The sequence below is a fragment of the Mobula hypostoma genome, chromosome 5, assembly GCF_963921235.1.
Source record: "Mobula hypostoma chromosome 5, sMobHyp1.1, whole genome shotgun sequence".
Taxonomy (NCBI): Eukaryota; Metazoa; Chordata; class Chondrichthyes; order Myliobatiformes; family Myliobatidae; genus Mobula; species Mobula hypostoma.
The window spans coordinates 118,079,751-118,097,933 of NC_086101.1; the positions used below are offsets into that span (position 1 = coordinate 118,079,751).

At 43.8% G+C, this 18,183-nt stretch overlaps 1 protein-coding gene across 1 annotated transcript in view; it reads right to left on the reverse strand.

The window, feature by feature from the left end:
* Positions 1–209: 209 nt before the first annotated feature.
* LOC134346963 (insulin receptor substrate 1-B-like) overlaps positions 210–18,183 on the reverse strand; it is a 150,744-nt gene continuing 132,770 nt past the window's right edge. Inside the window, exon 3 of the mRNA XM_063048869.1 lies at positions 210–7,148. Coding sequence (XP_062904939.1) covers positions 7,141–7,148 — 8 coding nt within the window. The 3' untranslated portion in view covers positions 210–7,140. The remainder of the gene's footprint in view (positions 7,149–18,183) is intronic.

An 18,183-nucleotide genomic window follows, 5' to 3' on the forward strand; every position in this document is an offset into this window, starting at 1 on the left:
AGTATGACAGATTTAAAGAGAAAGGCAAGCTTTAAAAAATTACACACACCACATGAATCCCAAGTCCTTTGTACATCAAAGTTTACAGGAAAGAATATTGAGGCAAGAAATGAAGCAAAAGAAAGTGAAAAGGGTACGAGGGTGTCCTGCAGATAGGCACTTTAGAGAAGTTTCTTTTTTTTTGCTTCCACGATGGATAGGTTATGATATTGACTGTGTGAGGGAGACAGGTCTACAACACAGTGGGCAGGTTAGAGATTGTATGGTGTCACCGTGTGAGGGAGACAGGTCTACAACACAGTGGGTAGGTTAGAGATTGTAAGGTGTCATTGTGTGAGGGAGACAGGTCTACAACACAGTGGGTAGGTTAGAGATTGTATGGTGTCACCGTGTGAGGGAGACAGGTCTACAACACAGTGAGTAGGTTAGAGATTGTAAGGTGTCATTGTGTGAGGGAGACAGGTCTACAACACAGTGGGTAGGTTAGAGATTGTAAGGTGTCATTGTGTGAGGGAGACAGGTCTACAACACAGTGGGTAGGTTAGAGATTGTAAGGTGTCATTGTGTGAGGGAGACAGGTCTACAACACAGTGGGTAGGTTAGAGATTGTAAGGTGTCATTGTGTGAGGGAGACAGGTCTACAACACAGTGGGTAGGTTAGAGGATTGATTGTGTGGTGTCACTGCGTTAAGGAGACAGGACTGGAGATACTGTCAAGACATCCAATCTCATGATTCCAAATGGAGCCTGTAACAAATTAGTGTGTGCTTCTCTTTACAGAGGCAATGTACATTAAGGACACACTTAACCCCATGTACTGCTCAAAGGTATCTTTGCCAACATCGGCCTTTCTCTGCCAAAGATATGCATTACACTAATGTAGCTCTTGTGTAATGCAGTTTTGATGAAGACACAATGTCACTATGTACCAAACTCTGAGCAAATGGCTGCAGAGGCAATCACTTGTCCTCCACAGCCACCTCGGAATTCATTGCCACAGGCGGCTGTGGAGGACAAGTCATTGGGTATATTTAAGGCAGAGGTTGATAGATTCCTGATTAGTCAGGGCACGAAGGGATATGGGGAGAAGGCAGGAGACTGGTGCTGAGCGGGCAAATCGATCAGCCATGATGAAATGGTGAGCAGATTTGAATGGCCAAATAGCCTAGTTCTGCTCCTATACTGTATTCTATGGTCTTCTAGTTAGCACATCACTCACTAACATGGTCTTGCTCTTTAGAAGGCTGACCATCAAATTCCCATCTCACAGGGGGTTGACATAAATCACTGTTCATGAACTAGAAGATAAAAATTAACCTGTTTGATATGCAGGCCCAGAGTTATACAGCATAGAAACAGGCCCTTCGGCCCAAATCATCCATTCTGGCTATGTAGTCTACCTGAGCTGGTCCCCTTTCCCCATGTTTAGCCCATATCCCACTAAACCTTTCCTACCCATGTACTACTCTGAAAGGTCTTTTAAACATTGTAGTTGTACCCACCTCTACCGATTCTCCTCGAGGTTCCTTCCATTTACCAAATGCCCTCTGTATGGAAAAAGATGTCTCTCAGTCTCTTTTGAATCTTTCCTCTCCTATCTTAAAGTAGCACAAACTCATTTTAGTCTCCCCTATGCTGGGAAGATGACTGTGGCACTAACCTCAGCCTCCTATACTCAACGGAAATAAGTCCCAACCCAGCTAGCCTCTTCCTGCAACTCAATCCCTCCAGTACTGGCAATATTCTCCGGGTCCTTTCCCACATCTCAATCCCTCCAGTACTGGGAACATCCTCCGGGTCCTTTCCCACATCTCAATCCCTCCAGTACCGGGAACATCCTCTGGCATCTTTTCCACATCTCAATCCCTCCAGTACTGGGAACATCCTCCGGGTCCTTTCCCACATCTCAATCCCTCCAGTACTGGGAACATCCTCTGGCATCTTTTCCACATCTCAATCCCTCCAGTACTGGGAACATCCTCCGGGTCCTTTCCCACATCTCAATCCCTCCAGTACTGGGAACATTCTCCGGCATCTTTCCCACATCTCAATCCCTCCAGTACTGGGAACATCCTCCGGGTCCTTTCCCACATCTCAATCCCTCCAGTACTGGGAACATCCTCCGGGTCCTTTCCCACATCTCAATCCCTCCAGTACTGGGAACATCCTCCGGGTCCTTTCCCACACTCTCAATCCCTCCAGTACCGGGAACATCCTCCGGGTCCTTTCCCACATTCTCAATCCCTCCAGTACTGGGAACATCCTCTGGCATCTTTTCCACACCTCAATCCCTCCAGTACCGGGAACATTCTCTGGGACCTTTTCCACATCTCAATCCCTCCAGTACCGGGAACATTTTCCAGGACCTTTTCTGCATCTCAATCCTTCCAGTACTGGGAACATCCTCCGGCATCTTTTCCACATCTCAATCCCTCCAGTACCGGGAACATCCTCCGGGTCCTTTCCCACACTCTCAATCCCTCCAGTACTGGGAACATCCTCTGGCATCTTTTCCACATCTCAATCCCTCCAGAACTGGGAACATTCGCCAGGACCTTTTCCACACTCTCAATCCCTCCAGTACTGGGAACATCCTCTGGCATCTTTTCCACAACTCAATCACTCCAGTACTCGGAACATCCTCTGGCATCTTTTCCACATCTCAATCCCTCCAGTACTGGGAACATCCTCCGGGTCCTTTCCCACATCTCAATCCCTTCAGTACCGGGAACATCCTCTGGCATCTTTTCCACATCTCAATCCCTCCAGAACTGGGAACATTTGCCGGGACCTTTTCCACACTCTCAATCCCTCCAGTACCGGGAACATTCGCCCAGTCCTTTCCCGCATCTCAATCCCTCCAGTACTGGGAACATTCTCCGGCATCTTTTCCACATCTCAATCCCTCCAGTACCGGCAACATTCTCTGGGACCTTTTCCACATCTCAATCCCTCCAGTACCGGGAACATTCTCTGGGACCTTTTCCACATCTCAATCCCTCCAGTACCGGGAACATTTTCCAGGACCTTTTCTGCATCTCAATCCTTCCAGTACTGGGAACATCCTCTGGCATCTTTTCCACATCTCAATCCCTCCAGTACCGGGAACATTCTCCGGGACCTTTTCCGCAACTCAATCCCTCCAGTACCGGAAACATTCTCCAGCATCTTTTCCACATCTCAATCCCTCCAGTACTGGGAACGTTCTCCAGGACCTTTTGCATATTCTTTCCCACTTAAAGATTCAAAGTACATCATAATGTACTTTGAATTTTTGAATCTTAATAAAGACTAGGTTGAGTTGCTCTCCGATCTTGGCAATGCAATTGCAAACGTTTCATCACCATATGAGGAGACATCATCAGTGCACTGTTCACTTAATTAAATCAACAGTGCACTGACAATGTCTCCTTGCATGGTGATGAACGGTTTGCAAGTAAATTGCCAGGATCGGAGAGCAAGTCAACCCAACCATCAACCACCCGAGCTACAGGTCTTCTGAATTATTTCCAAAGATGAGATAATTATGCCAACAGCCAATGCACTGAGAGGGTGATGGAAGTGTTGGAATCTGGGAATGGGATTATGCTGTGTGTAGTATGGAATACCTGTAATCCTAGAGGATATGGTATCTCATAAAGTAACATCTGGGCAGGACAGGCTGCATGCTAGTGACAGCGGTGTCATACAGCACACAGAAAGTCTCCTTAGCCCACTGTGTTCATGCCAACCATAGGTATTAATGGTACTAATATAAATGCTACCTTACAGTTGGACAGACTGGAGGGTGCAGGAATCAGGATCTTAAGAGTGGAGTAGGATCTGCCTTTGATTTTGGTCTAAGAATAGTACAGATACATTGTTTGGCTGATGAAGGATCTGGACCCTGAAATTGAAACAGGTTATGTCTGACTGGGCAATACATGTCTGTATGGATAAGGAATAAGATGATTATCTGAGGACAGACTAAGCACAGTTACCAAAACAGACTAAACAACGAGACTGTTTCCAGCTTCCTTCAACCTGATTAATAAATAATCACTTTAATTAAAACAATATACATAGCATTTGAGCCCTTTATCTAAGAAAGGATGTGCTGATGTTGGACAGGGTTCAAAGGAGGTTCATGAAAATGATTCCGGGATTGAAAGGCTCGTCATATGAGGAGTGTTTGATGGCTCTGAGCCTCTGCTCACTGGACTTCAGAAGAATGAGAGGGGATCTCATTGAAACCTATCGAATGTTGAAAGGCCTCGACAGTGTAGATGTGGAGAGGATGTTTCCTATGGTAGGGGAGTCTAACAGCGGAGGGCACAGCCTCAGAATAGAGGAACGTCTATTTAGAACAGAGATAAAGAGAAATTTCTTTAGCCAGAGAGTTTTGAATTGTTGCCACGGTGGCTGTGGAGGCCAAGTCACTGGGTATATTTAAGGCAGAGGTTGACAGATTCTTGATTGGTTAAGGCATGAAGGGATAGGGGGAGAATGGGGCTGAGAGAGAAAATGGAACAGCCATGATGAAATAGCAGAGAAGACTCTTCACACAGAGAGTGGTGAATCTGTGGAATTCTCTGCCACAGGAAACAGTTGAGGCCAGTTCACTGGCTATATGTAAGAGGGAGTTAGATATGACCCTTGTGGCTAAAGGGATCGGGGCGTATGGAGAGAAGGCAGGTATAGGGTTCTGAGTTGGACGATCAGCCATGATCATACTGAATGGTGGTACAGGCTCGAAGGGCCGAATGGCCTACTCCTGCACCTATTTTCTATGTTTCTATGTTTAAGACTCGATGGGCAAATGGCCGAATTCTCTTCCTATATCTTATGGTCTTAATTAATGTATAAATTCCTTACTAATATTTCTGTTGTCATTTTTCTTTTTTGGATAAAGCTGAGGGGGCTGGTTTGAGTACTAGGGTTCAGTCAAACGAAAACGGAGATGATGGAAGAACTCAGTCAAGCAGCAGCTGTGGAAAGAGAAACCAGTCAACATTTCAGGTTAGGGACTCTGAGAGAACTGGGGAAAGAGTGGGAGGGTTTACAGTTTTCAATGCAGAGCCAGAGAGATCAATGAGGTGTCAATCAAAAGACTACATGCAGATAGGTTAAGGTAGATCAGGTCACAAATGAGACATTGTTTTTTGAGAAATGGGAGAAGGAACATGAGGTTGAGAATGGTAAATGGTGGAAGAGCAGTTTATCTCCATGCAGGAAAATTCTGTGTTTATGGTCGGAGGTTGCAAAGTGGCTGGACAGAAGAAAAGATGTTGTCTTTTAGATTCCATTGGACCTCACTCTGGGGGCCACGGACAGATTGGAATAGATGTGGATAGGATAGAGTCTATAGATGACAATAGGTGCTGTTGCAGGAACTTGGGGTAGTTGTTATGAACTCAGCCAGGGTGCTGGAAAGACAAGGTTTCAAAAGGAGGAGTTGCATCCAGAGGGAGAGGATGAGAGAAGGAAAACAACAAAGAAGGAGGCAGAATGGTACATAGAAGTGCAATAATAGAGGAAAGAAAATGAGAGAACGACAAAACATTAGAATGAAAGAAAACTGATCAGAAACATTGAAAAAAAACAGGTGGGAGTGGGGGATAGAAGGTAAAACAGAATAAAATAGCATGAGATAGCAGCAGAAAAATGAAGAAATAACAGAAACCAAAAGTCCAAGTTTCTGTTTTGGTGGAGTCAATGGAACTGTGTCGGCCAATTGTCAATGGCCAAGCTTCAACGAACAAGGGCCCATGGTGTTCACAATGAGGCATATGGTTTTAATCTAATTAAATCACTTACCAATTTCATTAAAGCGATTGTTAAGTAGTAGACTAATTGCACTCACTTCAAAGTCAGCTCCAGGGTACAGCAGGGGATCGCTGACACATGCTCATGTAAGGTTAACAACCCTCTAAAATCGGTGTGGAGTTAAAATTAATCTTCAGAAGATGCAGAACAAAAATTCATTGAGGGCCTATTAGACAAAATTCTTTGCTTTCTGAACATTAATTGACTATAATTTATTAGGAGATGATATAATAAAAATCTGACATCTGGTCAAATATCATCCAATTGGGTAATCAAGACTTGGTCCAGTCAGTGCAGAAACGAGCCATCTCGAGACTACTGAGACTGTACAGAGGGGATAAGGCAGGTTACTGGTAGGAGTCCTACTAGAATCTCCAGGAAAATTTTAAGGTCCGTTTGGTTATCACAATAACTTGCCATATGTTCAGAAAAACTCACAAATACATTTGAAAAGAAAACACACTGCCACTTTTTATGTTTTCAGAGTTCAACATCTAAGTATGGGATACATGACACATACATGGCAGTAGCTTCATAAACCACTGTGCTGGTGAAGTTCAAGCTGGTGTTTGAGATTGGCCTTGGACGCAGCTCAGCCAAGGCGGATGGCCATCTTTGATCTGAAAAGTTGGATGTAGAAGGCCTCAAAGATGCCAATTCTTTGACGGTGCATATCTAATAGATTTCCTTTTTATGGGTTACAGATTTGGGGTGCGGGGGAGACATGGAAATGAAGGGAGGTTTGAACTGATTGGCTTAACATCTCCCCCCAATGAAGGCCATTACAAGCTGCTCGTGGCTATGACACAATGTTACTTAAATTCATGAAAAGATCTATGTTCTTGAGTCAGACAAGGCCATGATAGTACAGCAGGTGCTGGGAAATGTAGATTCCATGCCCATTTTTTCCTTAACTTGCTGCTGAACATTCCTACATAAGCCTGCGATCAGGCAAAGAGAAGTCAGTTCAAGAATCAAGCATGAAGATTAAACCACTTGCGTCCAGTTAACGGGCCACTTGCCCCTACAAATATCAGCTTGGCATAGGTTTCTTTTTCATTTCTCCCCAGTTCCACCCACCTCTCAAAGTGTATCTGGCAGTCTGAACCATGCCAAAGATGTTCTTCAAGAGTCCATCCACGGTGCAGAACACCTCAATGTGCAAAGTGAATGCAATCACTTATTTCTGAGGCTCTGCTTCTCAGGTGAGTTGTCTGTAAGCTTGAAAAGGCTGGGACTTCCTTCTCAGTCGTAAAACCTAAGACCATGAGTGGTTGGCAGGTGGTCGATTGTGAAGTGTTTCCTCGATACTTCAGAAGGCAAAGGAGGATATCATCAGCAATCTGAAAGCAAAAAGAAGGGAATTAAGTTTACACAGGCATTACTGAGAGGGTGCCATGGGTATTAGGCAGAAATTTAGGCCTCATCAAGGAGGAACAGGATGGCCAAGGGCCCATTAACACTGAGAACCCGCACCCCCAAAGAGTGGGAGTAAATAAGTCTACACATACACTTCCCTGTTGCAGAAAGAGCTATTTCATAACAGAACTCTCGTAGTAACAGCACTGCTCAGGCCTCAGGCCTCAGGCCTAAGAGCACTGTTAATTTTACACAGTTGCCTTTTTTGGATCACCATGTTATGGATCACATTACTCAGGGCAATAGCATCATGAACCTGGTTAAAAATAAAAGCTGATCCCAGCAGAATTCCCAAAGGCTTAGTGTTCTTGACAACCCCAAGCAGACACTGCGCAATATTTGATTTGGAGCCAAGGTCTATCTTTGCAGAGCTCTCAAAATATTTCAGTATCTTCTCCTGAACTCCCACCCCTCCAGCCCCACCCAGATCCTCAACTCCATCAGGTAGGACTTTGCTCAGGAAGGGGTGAAAATGTCAGGAGGTTATTTAAAAACATGAGAAAATCTGCAGATGCCAGAAATCCAAAGTAATACACACAAAATGCTGGAGGAATTCAGCAGGTCAGGCAACACGTGGAAAAGAGTTTCAGTCAACGTTTCGGGCTGAGACCCTTCATCAGGACTGGAAAGGAAGAGGAAAAGTCAGAGGAAGAAGGTTGGGGAGGGGAGGAAGAAGTACAAGCTGGTAGGTGATCGGTGAAACTGGGAGAGAGGAAGGGGGTAAAGTAAAGAGCTGGGAAGTTGATTGGTGAAAGAGATAAAGGACTGGAGAAGGGGGAATCTGATAGGAGAGGGGCAGTTAAGGAGTTATGGTGAGAGAGGGAAACAGGAATGGGGAATGGTGAAGGCGGGGGGCATTACAGAAGAAATCGATGTTCATGCCATCAGGTTGGAGGCTACCCAGATGAGATATAAGGTAAACACAAAATAATCTGCAGATGCTGGGGTCAAAGCAACACTCACAACACGCTGGAGGAACTCAGCAGGTCGGGCAGCATCTGTGGAAATGATCAGTCGACGTTTCGGGCTGGAACCCGAAACGTCGACTGATCATTTCCACGGATGCTGCCCGACCTGCTGAGTTCCTCCAGCGTGTTATGAGATATAAGGTGTTGCTCCTCCAGCCTGAGTCTGGCCTCATTGCGGCAGTAGAAGAGGCCACGGACTAACGTGTCGGAATGGGAATAGGTAGTAGAATTAAAATGGGTGTCCACCGGGAAAATACACAGTGCTCTTAGCCGCAATCTTGTCCAAACATGGACTTACACCAGAGGAAAGGTGAGAGGCAATTTACATCTTATTTAAAGTGGCAGAGGCAGGTACATTAGGAGCATTTAAGAAACTCTTAGGTAAACACATGGATGAAAGATGGAGATCTTTATAGGAGGGAAGGGTTAGATTGATCTCAGAGTAAGTTAACAGGTTGGTAAGGACCTGTACTGTGTTGCAATGTTTATTGGTGACAACCTGGCACTCAGTGTCAGAGAGACCAAAGAGCTGATTGTGGGCTTCAGAAAAGGTAAAACAAGGGAACACATACCAGTCCTCATAGACGGACCAGAAGTGAAGAGAGTGAGCAATTTCAAATTAACATATCAATGCAACTATACAGAAGGTAAGATAGTGGCTATATTTCATCAGGAGCTTGAGGAGATTTGGTATGTCGTCAAAAACACTCACTAATTTCAACAGATTTACTGTGGAGAGCATTCTAACTGGCTGCATCACCAACAGTATGTGGGGGGGGGGTGCGGCTACTGCACAGGATCGAAGTAAGCTGTAAACTCAGTCAGTTCAATCATGGACACTAGCCTCCATAGCATCCAAGACATCTTCAAGGACTGGTGCCTCAAAAAGGCAGTGTTCATCATTAATGCTCCCCCATCATCCAGCGAGGAGGTACAGAAGCCTGAAGGCGCACACTCAACAATTCAAGAACAGCTTCTTTCCCTCTGCCATCCGAATTCTGAATGGACATTGAACCCATGAACACTACTCACTACTCTTTATTTCTTTTTTGCACAAATTATTTAATTTAACTATTTAAATATATAAATTTACTGTAATTCACAGTTTTTCTATTATTATGTATTGCATTACACTGCTGCTGTAAAGACACCAAATTTCACAACTGCTGGTGATATTAAACCTGATTCTGATGGAAATGTGAAGATGTAAAGTGGAGAGGTACTGAAAAGGACATGGACCTGAGAGTTGTGAGGCTGCAGAAAGGCAGAGAAAGACGCAATGGAGCAAGTTGAATACTCAGGGCCATGGAATACAAAGTGAAAGGTGTTTACTTTCATCTGAATTTGTGTGAACTTGGAAATTAGAGCATTCTTGCACTGGAGCAGAGCTAAAAGTCATAGAACTTTCTGAATAGAGTGCTTATCTTGTAAAAAGCCGTCTACCCTAACTATCATATAAATGGCTTAGAAACGAGTCACATTTTAAATGCTTTCATTCTGCAGACTCCCCGGGCTCCCTCAGCCTCAATTCTCTGGCGGGGCTGCAGACTGCAAACATAATTTTTTAATGATAATTTGGGTACATTCTGTGCCTCAGCACATACTCTGCTTGCCCAATTGGCTGTTCACCAACACACTGACCAACTCTGCACTACAGCTGAGAAACGCAGCCACCAGCCAAGAACCCTGTCCAAGTAAAAACGCACACACATCATATTGATTTCATGATTTCCAGTGTGTCCCAATATATTTTTCTTACATAAGCATAATTATTTTGTAGGAAATGAACTGGCTAAATTTCACAGAGCATGTTCCAACATGCGAGGTGATATTGGCCAGTTAACAGTGTTATTGATAATGATGAATGGAGTAATATTGACCTAGGACTTCAAGGTAGGACAATGGAACTATTTACAGTATATCCACTTGAAGGCCCAATCTGGGGCCTTGACTTAACATCCCTAGGCACACATAGACATAAATGAAAATTTCAGAAAACCCTCTCCCTCCCTTCCTAGCACCCCCTCCCCACCTCCCCCTTCTCTCTTCTCCTTCCAATCAGAATCAGGTTTAATATCACTGGCATAAGTCATGAAATTTGTTGTCTTTGTGGCAGCAGTACAATGTAGTTCATAATAATAGAGGAACAAACCATGAACTACAGTAAGTATATATATATTAAATTGTTAAATAAGTAATGCAAAAATGAAAATAAAAAAAATAGTGAGGTAGTGTTGATGAGTTCAATATCCATTCAGAAATCGGATGGCAGAGGGAAAGGAGCTGGTCTGGAATCGTAGAGTGTGTGCCTTCAGGCTTCTGGTAGCAATGAGAAGAGGGTATGTCCTGGGCGATGGGGGTCCTTAATATTGGATGTCGCCTTTTTAAAGTATTGCTCCTTGAAGATGTCCTGGATACTAGTGCCCATGATGGAGCTGACTATGTTTACAACGCTCTGCAGCTATTTCGATCCTGTGCAGTAGCAACCCCCCATACTTGACAGTGATGCAGCCAGTTAGAATGCTCTCATCGATAGAAATTTAAGACTGTTTCAGGTGACATACCAAATCTTCTCAAACTCCTCATGAAATATAGGCTCTCCAATCCTCTAATCCCATTCCCCTCCATCCCCATTCATCCATTTTTGTTAACTCCCTCCCAAAATGCCTCCACTTCCATCAACCTAGATAAAGTTTCAGTGAATAAGAAATGGTTCAAAAACAAACACCCTATATAGCACCTTTTCTGATCTTAAAGTATGTTACAGACAGTGAAGTCTTTTCTGTCCTTCTTCAAACATGGATAATGCAGCCACTAACTTGTATTAATCAAGTTCCAAAAACAATAACACATCAATGACTCTTGTTCTTTAAAGAATAAATATTGGGATGGTAACTCGGAGAAATCTTGTGTTTGGGTTTGAACAGAATCTGGAGAGCTTGTACCTCACCCAAGTAAGCAGACGGGGACTTTGTGCACCTGTCTACCACTGATGCTGCTCTCACCAGCATCTCCTGCATTTCCCAGATATCTGCCCTCATCTTCCCGTTGCCATCAGAGACAACGTTCCTCTTGTCTTTATCTACCACCCATGAGACTCTGCATCCAACACATCACTCTCTGCAATTTTCACCATCTCCAAAGGGATTCTACTACCAAACACATCTTTACCTTCCCCTTCCCCCACCCTTCACTTTCCAAAGGGATTGCTCTCTCCGGGACTCCCTTGTCCACTCATTCCTCCTCACTGCTCTCCCTCCTGGCACTTATTCCTGGAAGAGGCCTAAGTGCTACACCTGTCCATTCACCTCCTCCCTCACCTCTATTCAGGGCCCTAAACAGTCCTTCCATGTGAGGCAACACTTCACCTATGAGTCTGTCAGAGTCATCTACGATATCTGGTGCTCCCAGTGCAGTGTCCTCTACATTGATAGACCCAATGTAGATTGGAGGATCGCTTTGTCAAGCACCTTTGCTCAGTCTGCAACAGGTCGATCTTCCAGGTGGCCACTCTCAGGCTGAAGGAGCAACATCTCATATTCCATCTGGGTTACCTCCAACTTGGCAGCATGAACATCAATTTCTCCAACTTCTGGTAATTTCTTCACCCTCCCCCTTCTCTTTAATTTCCATTCCCCATTCTGGCTCCCCTCTCACCTGCCTGTCACCTCCCTCTTCCCTTCCTCCTATGATCCACTCTCCTCTCCCATCAGATTTCTTCTTCTTCAGACCTTTACCTTTTCCCCTTATCATCACCCAGCTTCTCACTTCATCCCCCTTCCCCACCCACCTACCTTCCCTTTCAACTGACTTTGCCTATCACGTTCTAGCTTGTCCTCTTTCCCTCCCCGCTCCACCTTATTCTGGCTTCTTCCCCTCCATAGGGGCCTGACTTGCTGAGTTTCTCCAGCATTTTGTGCATTTACTAGGGACTTAACATCTCCTTTGAAAGACAACAACCAGGGTAGGTCTTACACAGTGAACAGTAGCGCACTGAGGAGTGTGGTAGAGCAATGAGATCTGGGAATACTGATCCATTATTCACTGACAGTAGCGTCACAGCTAGATAGGGTCATAAAGAAAGCTTTCGGCTCATTGACCTTCATAAATCAAAGTATTAAGTACAGGAGATGGGATGTTATGGTGAGGCCTTATTTGGAGTATTGTGTGCTGTTTTGGTCATCTACCTACAGGAAAAATCTAAATAAGATTGAAAGAATACAAAGAAAATTTACAAGGATATTGGCAGGACTGGAGGACCTGAATTATAGGGAAAGATTGAGCAGGACTTTAATCCTTGGAACGTAGAAGACTGAGGGGAGATTTGATAGAGGGACACAAAATTATGAGGGGTATAGAGAGGGTAAATGCAAGCACGTTTTTTCACTGAGATTTAGTGGGACTACAACTAGAGGTCATGGATTAAGGGTGAAAGGAGAGAAGTTTAAGGGGAACATGAGGGGAAATTCCTTCACTTAGAGGGTCATGAGAATGCGGAAGAGCTGCCAGTGCAAGTGGTACATGCCAGCCTGATTTCAACATTTAAGAGAAGTTTGGATAGGTACATGGATGGGAGGGTTATGGAAGGCTATGGTCTGGGGTGCAGGTTGATGGGAGTAGGCAGTTTAATGGTTCGGTACAGACTAGATGGGCCGAAGGGTATGTTGCTGTGTTGTACTTTTTTTATGACTATGACACCTTTAGAAGAGCAATGCTATTTCAGTACTGAATCTGGGAGAGGTGGCTTGGTTGAGACCCAAGTGCATGATTTTCTCTTGGAAGCAAGAGGGCTGCCCACTGAGTTTAGTTAAAAATAGTCTGAAAGGGATACACACTCATATATAAGCTGTTAAGTACATCCCCAAAGAAATCTGTTTGAGATTCTCAGTGAGTAAAGGCCTCAGTTAAACGGATAGCCATACAAAGACCACATGAATGAAACACTATCTGACATAAGGTGCTGTATTATGGGATGTTTGCAACATGAGTCATGATTTCTGTTTGGAGTTAATCGACATACCTGGGATTCTTTATCAAGTCTTTGGGGCTACTAATTGCTTTAGCCACTCCCCACACCACCACCCCCATGCCAACCCCCTTCATTATTTAACAACTTGATTGTACGGTCTATTCTTCAAGGCAATGCTCAGTTGTCAAGCCTTCAGTACTGGTCTGGAGTCTCGAGGAACTAAAGGCTAATCACTGCTATCATCAATGTGCCAGAGAAGAAAGCATAGGGGCTTTTGGAAAATATTGCTTGCATGCTTCCTTTTCATTGTGCAGTTCCTCACAAAAGTACAGGAGTCATTTGACTGAAGAACAAAAGATGTAATTCTATAAAATCATGGCTGACCCGGTTGTTGACCTGAACTCTTCTTTCCTCTGTGGTCCCAAGCTACTGTAAGCTAAATCTACCTCATCTTTGAATATACTCAATACCCCACCACCTATTACCCTCTGGGGTACATAATTCCAAAGAGAGAGGGAAGTTTTCCACACCTCAGTCTTGGATGGGCAGCCCTTCATCCTGAGACTCTGCCTCCATGCTGAAAAAGTTAAGGAAATGTTTAGTCACATATCAGGAGTCTTTGTTTATCCCAACTGGTTGTGGGAAAATGTGTAGGGGGCCATGAATAACTGTGAAAGTGAAGGGTGGTGCGTTGTAAAAGCCCCGTGAAATGTCCAACACTATTCAACAGCCCTACTTTCCCCTCCATCCAAATTCTCCATTGCTGAGTGTCACCATATATATCCCTGAGATTCATTTTACTGCAGGCATACTCAGTAAATCCTTAATAATAACCTTAACATATTAATAAAAGGCCAGACCAACTTGGGTGTTCAACCAGTGTGCAAAAGACAACAAATTGTGAAAATACAAAAAGAAATATGTAATAATAAATAACTAAGCAAAGAATATCAAGAACATGAGGTGAAGAGTCTGTGAAAGTGAGTCCATTGGTTGTAGGAACATATCAATGATGAGGCAGGAGAAGTTGAGTGAAGTTTTCCACTCTGGTTCAAGAGCCTGCTGGTTTTGTTCTTGAATCTGGTGGGTGTGAGTCCTGAGGCTCCTGTGCCTTCTTCCTGATGGCAGCAGTGAGAAGAGAGCATGACCTGGGTGGTGGGGGTCCCTAATGATGGATGCTGCTCTCCTGTAGATGTGCTCAATGGTGAGGAAGACTTTACTTGTGATGGACTGAGCCATATCCACTACTGTTCGAAAGGTTTTCTGTCAAGGGCATTGGTGTTTCCATATCAGGCTGTGATGAAGCCTGTCAACATGCTCAACACCACACATCTATAGAAGTTAGTTGAAGTTTTGGATGTCATGCTGAATCTCTGGAAACCCCTATGGAAGTGGAGGCACTGCCGTGTTTACTTCATAACTGGACTTAATGCTGGTCCCAGGACAGGGACATTCCCTTCTACTGATGACTTGCCACTTGGTCACTTGCCTTTTGTCTGCTTTGTTGTCAGGCTTTGTCTGATTAACTGAGGATTTTCATCACACATGCAGGTCTCTTTGCCTAATTAATTTCTGCTTCTGTTCATGCTTCATACAAGCCACCTATTACCTCGGTTTCATTCTACCACCAGATCCCCATCCCTCACGTTCTTACACCCAGGCCTAGAAATACATCGGTGCTATTATCAACATAAAACTGTTGCATAGGTGAAAGTCACTAACAGAATTGTAAACAATTTTGCCGGGGTTTCAAAGCAATGCACTGCATTCCTGTGCGCTGCTCCATGGTGTTTACTCTGCTCTCCTCTGTGCTGAGGCTGAAGCTGTGAGACAACTCTGGCTGCTTCAGGCTTCGCGTCTCTGAGCTTCCTGGTCATGTGTGATGAACTGAAGCTGAGGCTATGGGTTTGCTCCGCTGCTCCTGGCTTCGGGTTTATGGACTCATTTTCATTCTGAATGCTGCTGCTTGCTTTTATTGTTTGCATGATTTGTTTTTTTTTCTCTGTCTGCACATTGGGTGTTGGTTTTTCTTTTAATTGGGTTCTTTCGGGTTTCTTGTTTCCTGGTTGCCTGCAAGCAGACGAATCTCAGGTTGCATAATTTATTCATTAATTTAATAGGCATCCGTTAGTCTCATGAGACCATGGATTTGCGCCTTGGAAGGTTTCCAGGGCGCAGGCCTGGGCAAGGTTGTATGGAAGACCAGCAGTTGCCCATGCTGCAAGTCTCCCCTCTCCACGACACCGATGTTCTCCAAGGGAAGGACATCAGGACCCATACAGCTTGGTACCGGTGTCGTTGCAGAGCAATGTGTGGTTAAGTGCCTTGCTCAAGCACACACACGCTGCCTCAGCCAAGGCTCGAACTAGCGACCTTCAAATCACTAGATGAATGCCTTAACCACCTGGCCACACGCCAAGTAATAAATGTATTTTGAACTTTGAAGATCATGGCAAACTTTAATGAGTCTTTATGGCGTAAGAATTTCATGCATTTAGCACCATTTCTCTGTTAAATAGTTTACCAAAAGTCTAAAATTCGGTTCTGGTGAACATTTTCAACTGTGCTGATCAGAATCATATCTGGCACTACAAACACAGGGAAGAATTGCTTCTGATAATGCTGAAGGCTCAGAACAACATTATGTAAGATACATTCCCCGTTCAGTCACAGACAGACTCTGTCACATGAAGCTCAAGGAGAATGGCCCAAACTGAGCTGCTGGTCACCACAACCGCAGTGGTTTCAGCATGTTCCCTCTCAGAACGAAATCAGTGGCCCGAAGTGCCGGAAGAAATCCTGCAAACAGAGGTCTATATTTCTGTTTTGATGGAGAATAAGTGGCAAGAGAGAAAGCACAACCTATGGACTCATTTTCAAAGGTCTCTTCATTTCATGTTCTCGATAGCTATTGGTTATTTATATATTATTATTATCTCTTTCTTATTATGTTTGCACAATTTGTTGTTTTTTGTAAACTGGTGAATGCATTTATTATGTTCAAAAGAAAATGAATCTCAGGGTCGTTTATGATAACATATATGGGTGGCACGGTAGCGCAGTGGTTAGCACAACGCTTTACAGTACCTGGTTCCATTCCCACCACTGTCTGTAAGGAGTCTGTACATTCTCCCTGATACTGTGTGGGTTTCCTCCGGGTGCTCCTATTTCTTCCCACAGACCAAAGGCGTACTGGTTGGTAAGTTAATTGGTCATTGTAAATTGTCCTGTGATCAGGTTAGGATTAAAAAGGGGGATTACTGGGCCAAAAGGGCCTATTCCATGTTGTAGCCCAGTAAGTAAGTAAGTGAGTAAATAAATAAATAAATAAATGTACTTCGATAGTAAATTTAATTTGAAATTTGACTTTTTTTCTTTTATTTTTATTCTTTTTTTTCCCTAATTGGGTTCTTTCAGGTTTCTTGGTTTGTGGCTATCTGTAAGCAGACAAATCTCAAGGTTGAATAATTTATACATTGTTTGATAATAAATGTACTTTGAATCTTTGAAGTTGCCAGGAAGGTATCTGAAAGAGCATTTTCGCCATCAATGAATGCCTGTCCTGAATCAAATGTTTCTTCTAGGACCGAATGGTTCCCAATCTCATTAACTGAACTATTCTACACTGCATAGTGAGAAGCAATGTCTCACAAATTGCATATTTGAGCGGACAGAGTATGCATGCGTACAATAGTAACGTTTCTAAGAGTGATACTCAACCTCACTGTGTCTTTCAGAGCGATCTGTTCGCATGTTCACATCTCATGGGAGGATCTAACTGCAAAGCTAGTGCTACTGAACTGTGAGCTTTGATGAAGGCACTCACGTCCTTGCAAATACCTCCCTGGCAACCTCTGATCTTGAATGCCCTTTAGAGGATTGCCTCCTGCCCAGTTCCTTAGAAGCCTAGAGGATTGTCTTACCATCACTGTAGCATACAATCATTCCTTGACAATGCTTCACAGTAGCCACATCTTGGTTGTATTTTGGAGTGTCATTTTAAGAGTTACTTCCTGAGGCCAGGGCTGCGAATTAAATTGGCAGTAATGCGTGAAATCTGACCCCGCACCCCCACCTCATCCCCCTCTATTTCTGAAACTGAGTAGTGTTACATGAGAGAACCTGCTGGAACAGTTTTTTAAAAAAAGGTCCTAAAAATTTCATGATGTTTTTGAAACAACTTTAAGGAGATTCCTGACATCATTTTAATGCTGACAAAGCAGTGTAAATTACTTTCTCAGCCCTAGTTTCCCCTTGATGTGAGTTGTGTTACTTGGCTCAACTTCCTAACTTCTAGGATAAAGAATCCATTGAATTATTTATTGGAGTAGTAACTATCGCATCTATATCCCTTCATGTTGACCTCAGAAGTGGAAGTTTATTTTCCATCTTTAATCTAACAACACTATCTGAAGACCTCCCACTTTTTTTAATCACAACATGGTTAATGTATTTCATTGGCTGTAAGATATCCTACCCTTCTCTGAAGTGGGAACGCCTTGTCTGATACTCTCTGGTACTGTTACCACTTTAAAGCTCACATGAAGCATTGTTTTCAATTGTTAAAGGTGCTGATCAAAAAGTATCAGTCATTGATGACAGTGTGGCCTAACAACATTGGCGCACCTCAGGGGTGTGTGCTTAGCCCACTGTTCTACTCTCTACACCCATGACTGTGTGGCTAGGCACAGCTCAAATGCCATCTATAAATTTGCAGAGTACAAACATTTTTAGCAGAATCTCAAATGGTGATGAGAGGGTGTGCAGAACGAGATATACCAACTAGCTGAGTGGTGTCACAGCAACAACATGCACACAACGTCAGTAAGACCAAAGAACTGATTGTGGACTTCAGAATGGGTAAGACAAGGGAACACACACGAGTTCTCATAGAGCGATCAGAAGTAAAGAGAGTGAGCAATTTCAAGTTCCTGGGTGTCGATATCTCTGAGGACCAAACCTGGACCCAACATATTGATGCAGCTACAAGAGAGCGACTATATTTTATTTGGAGTTTGAGGA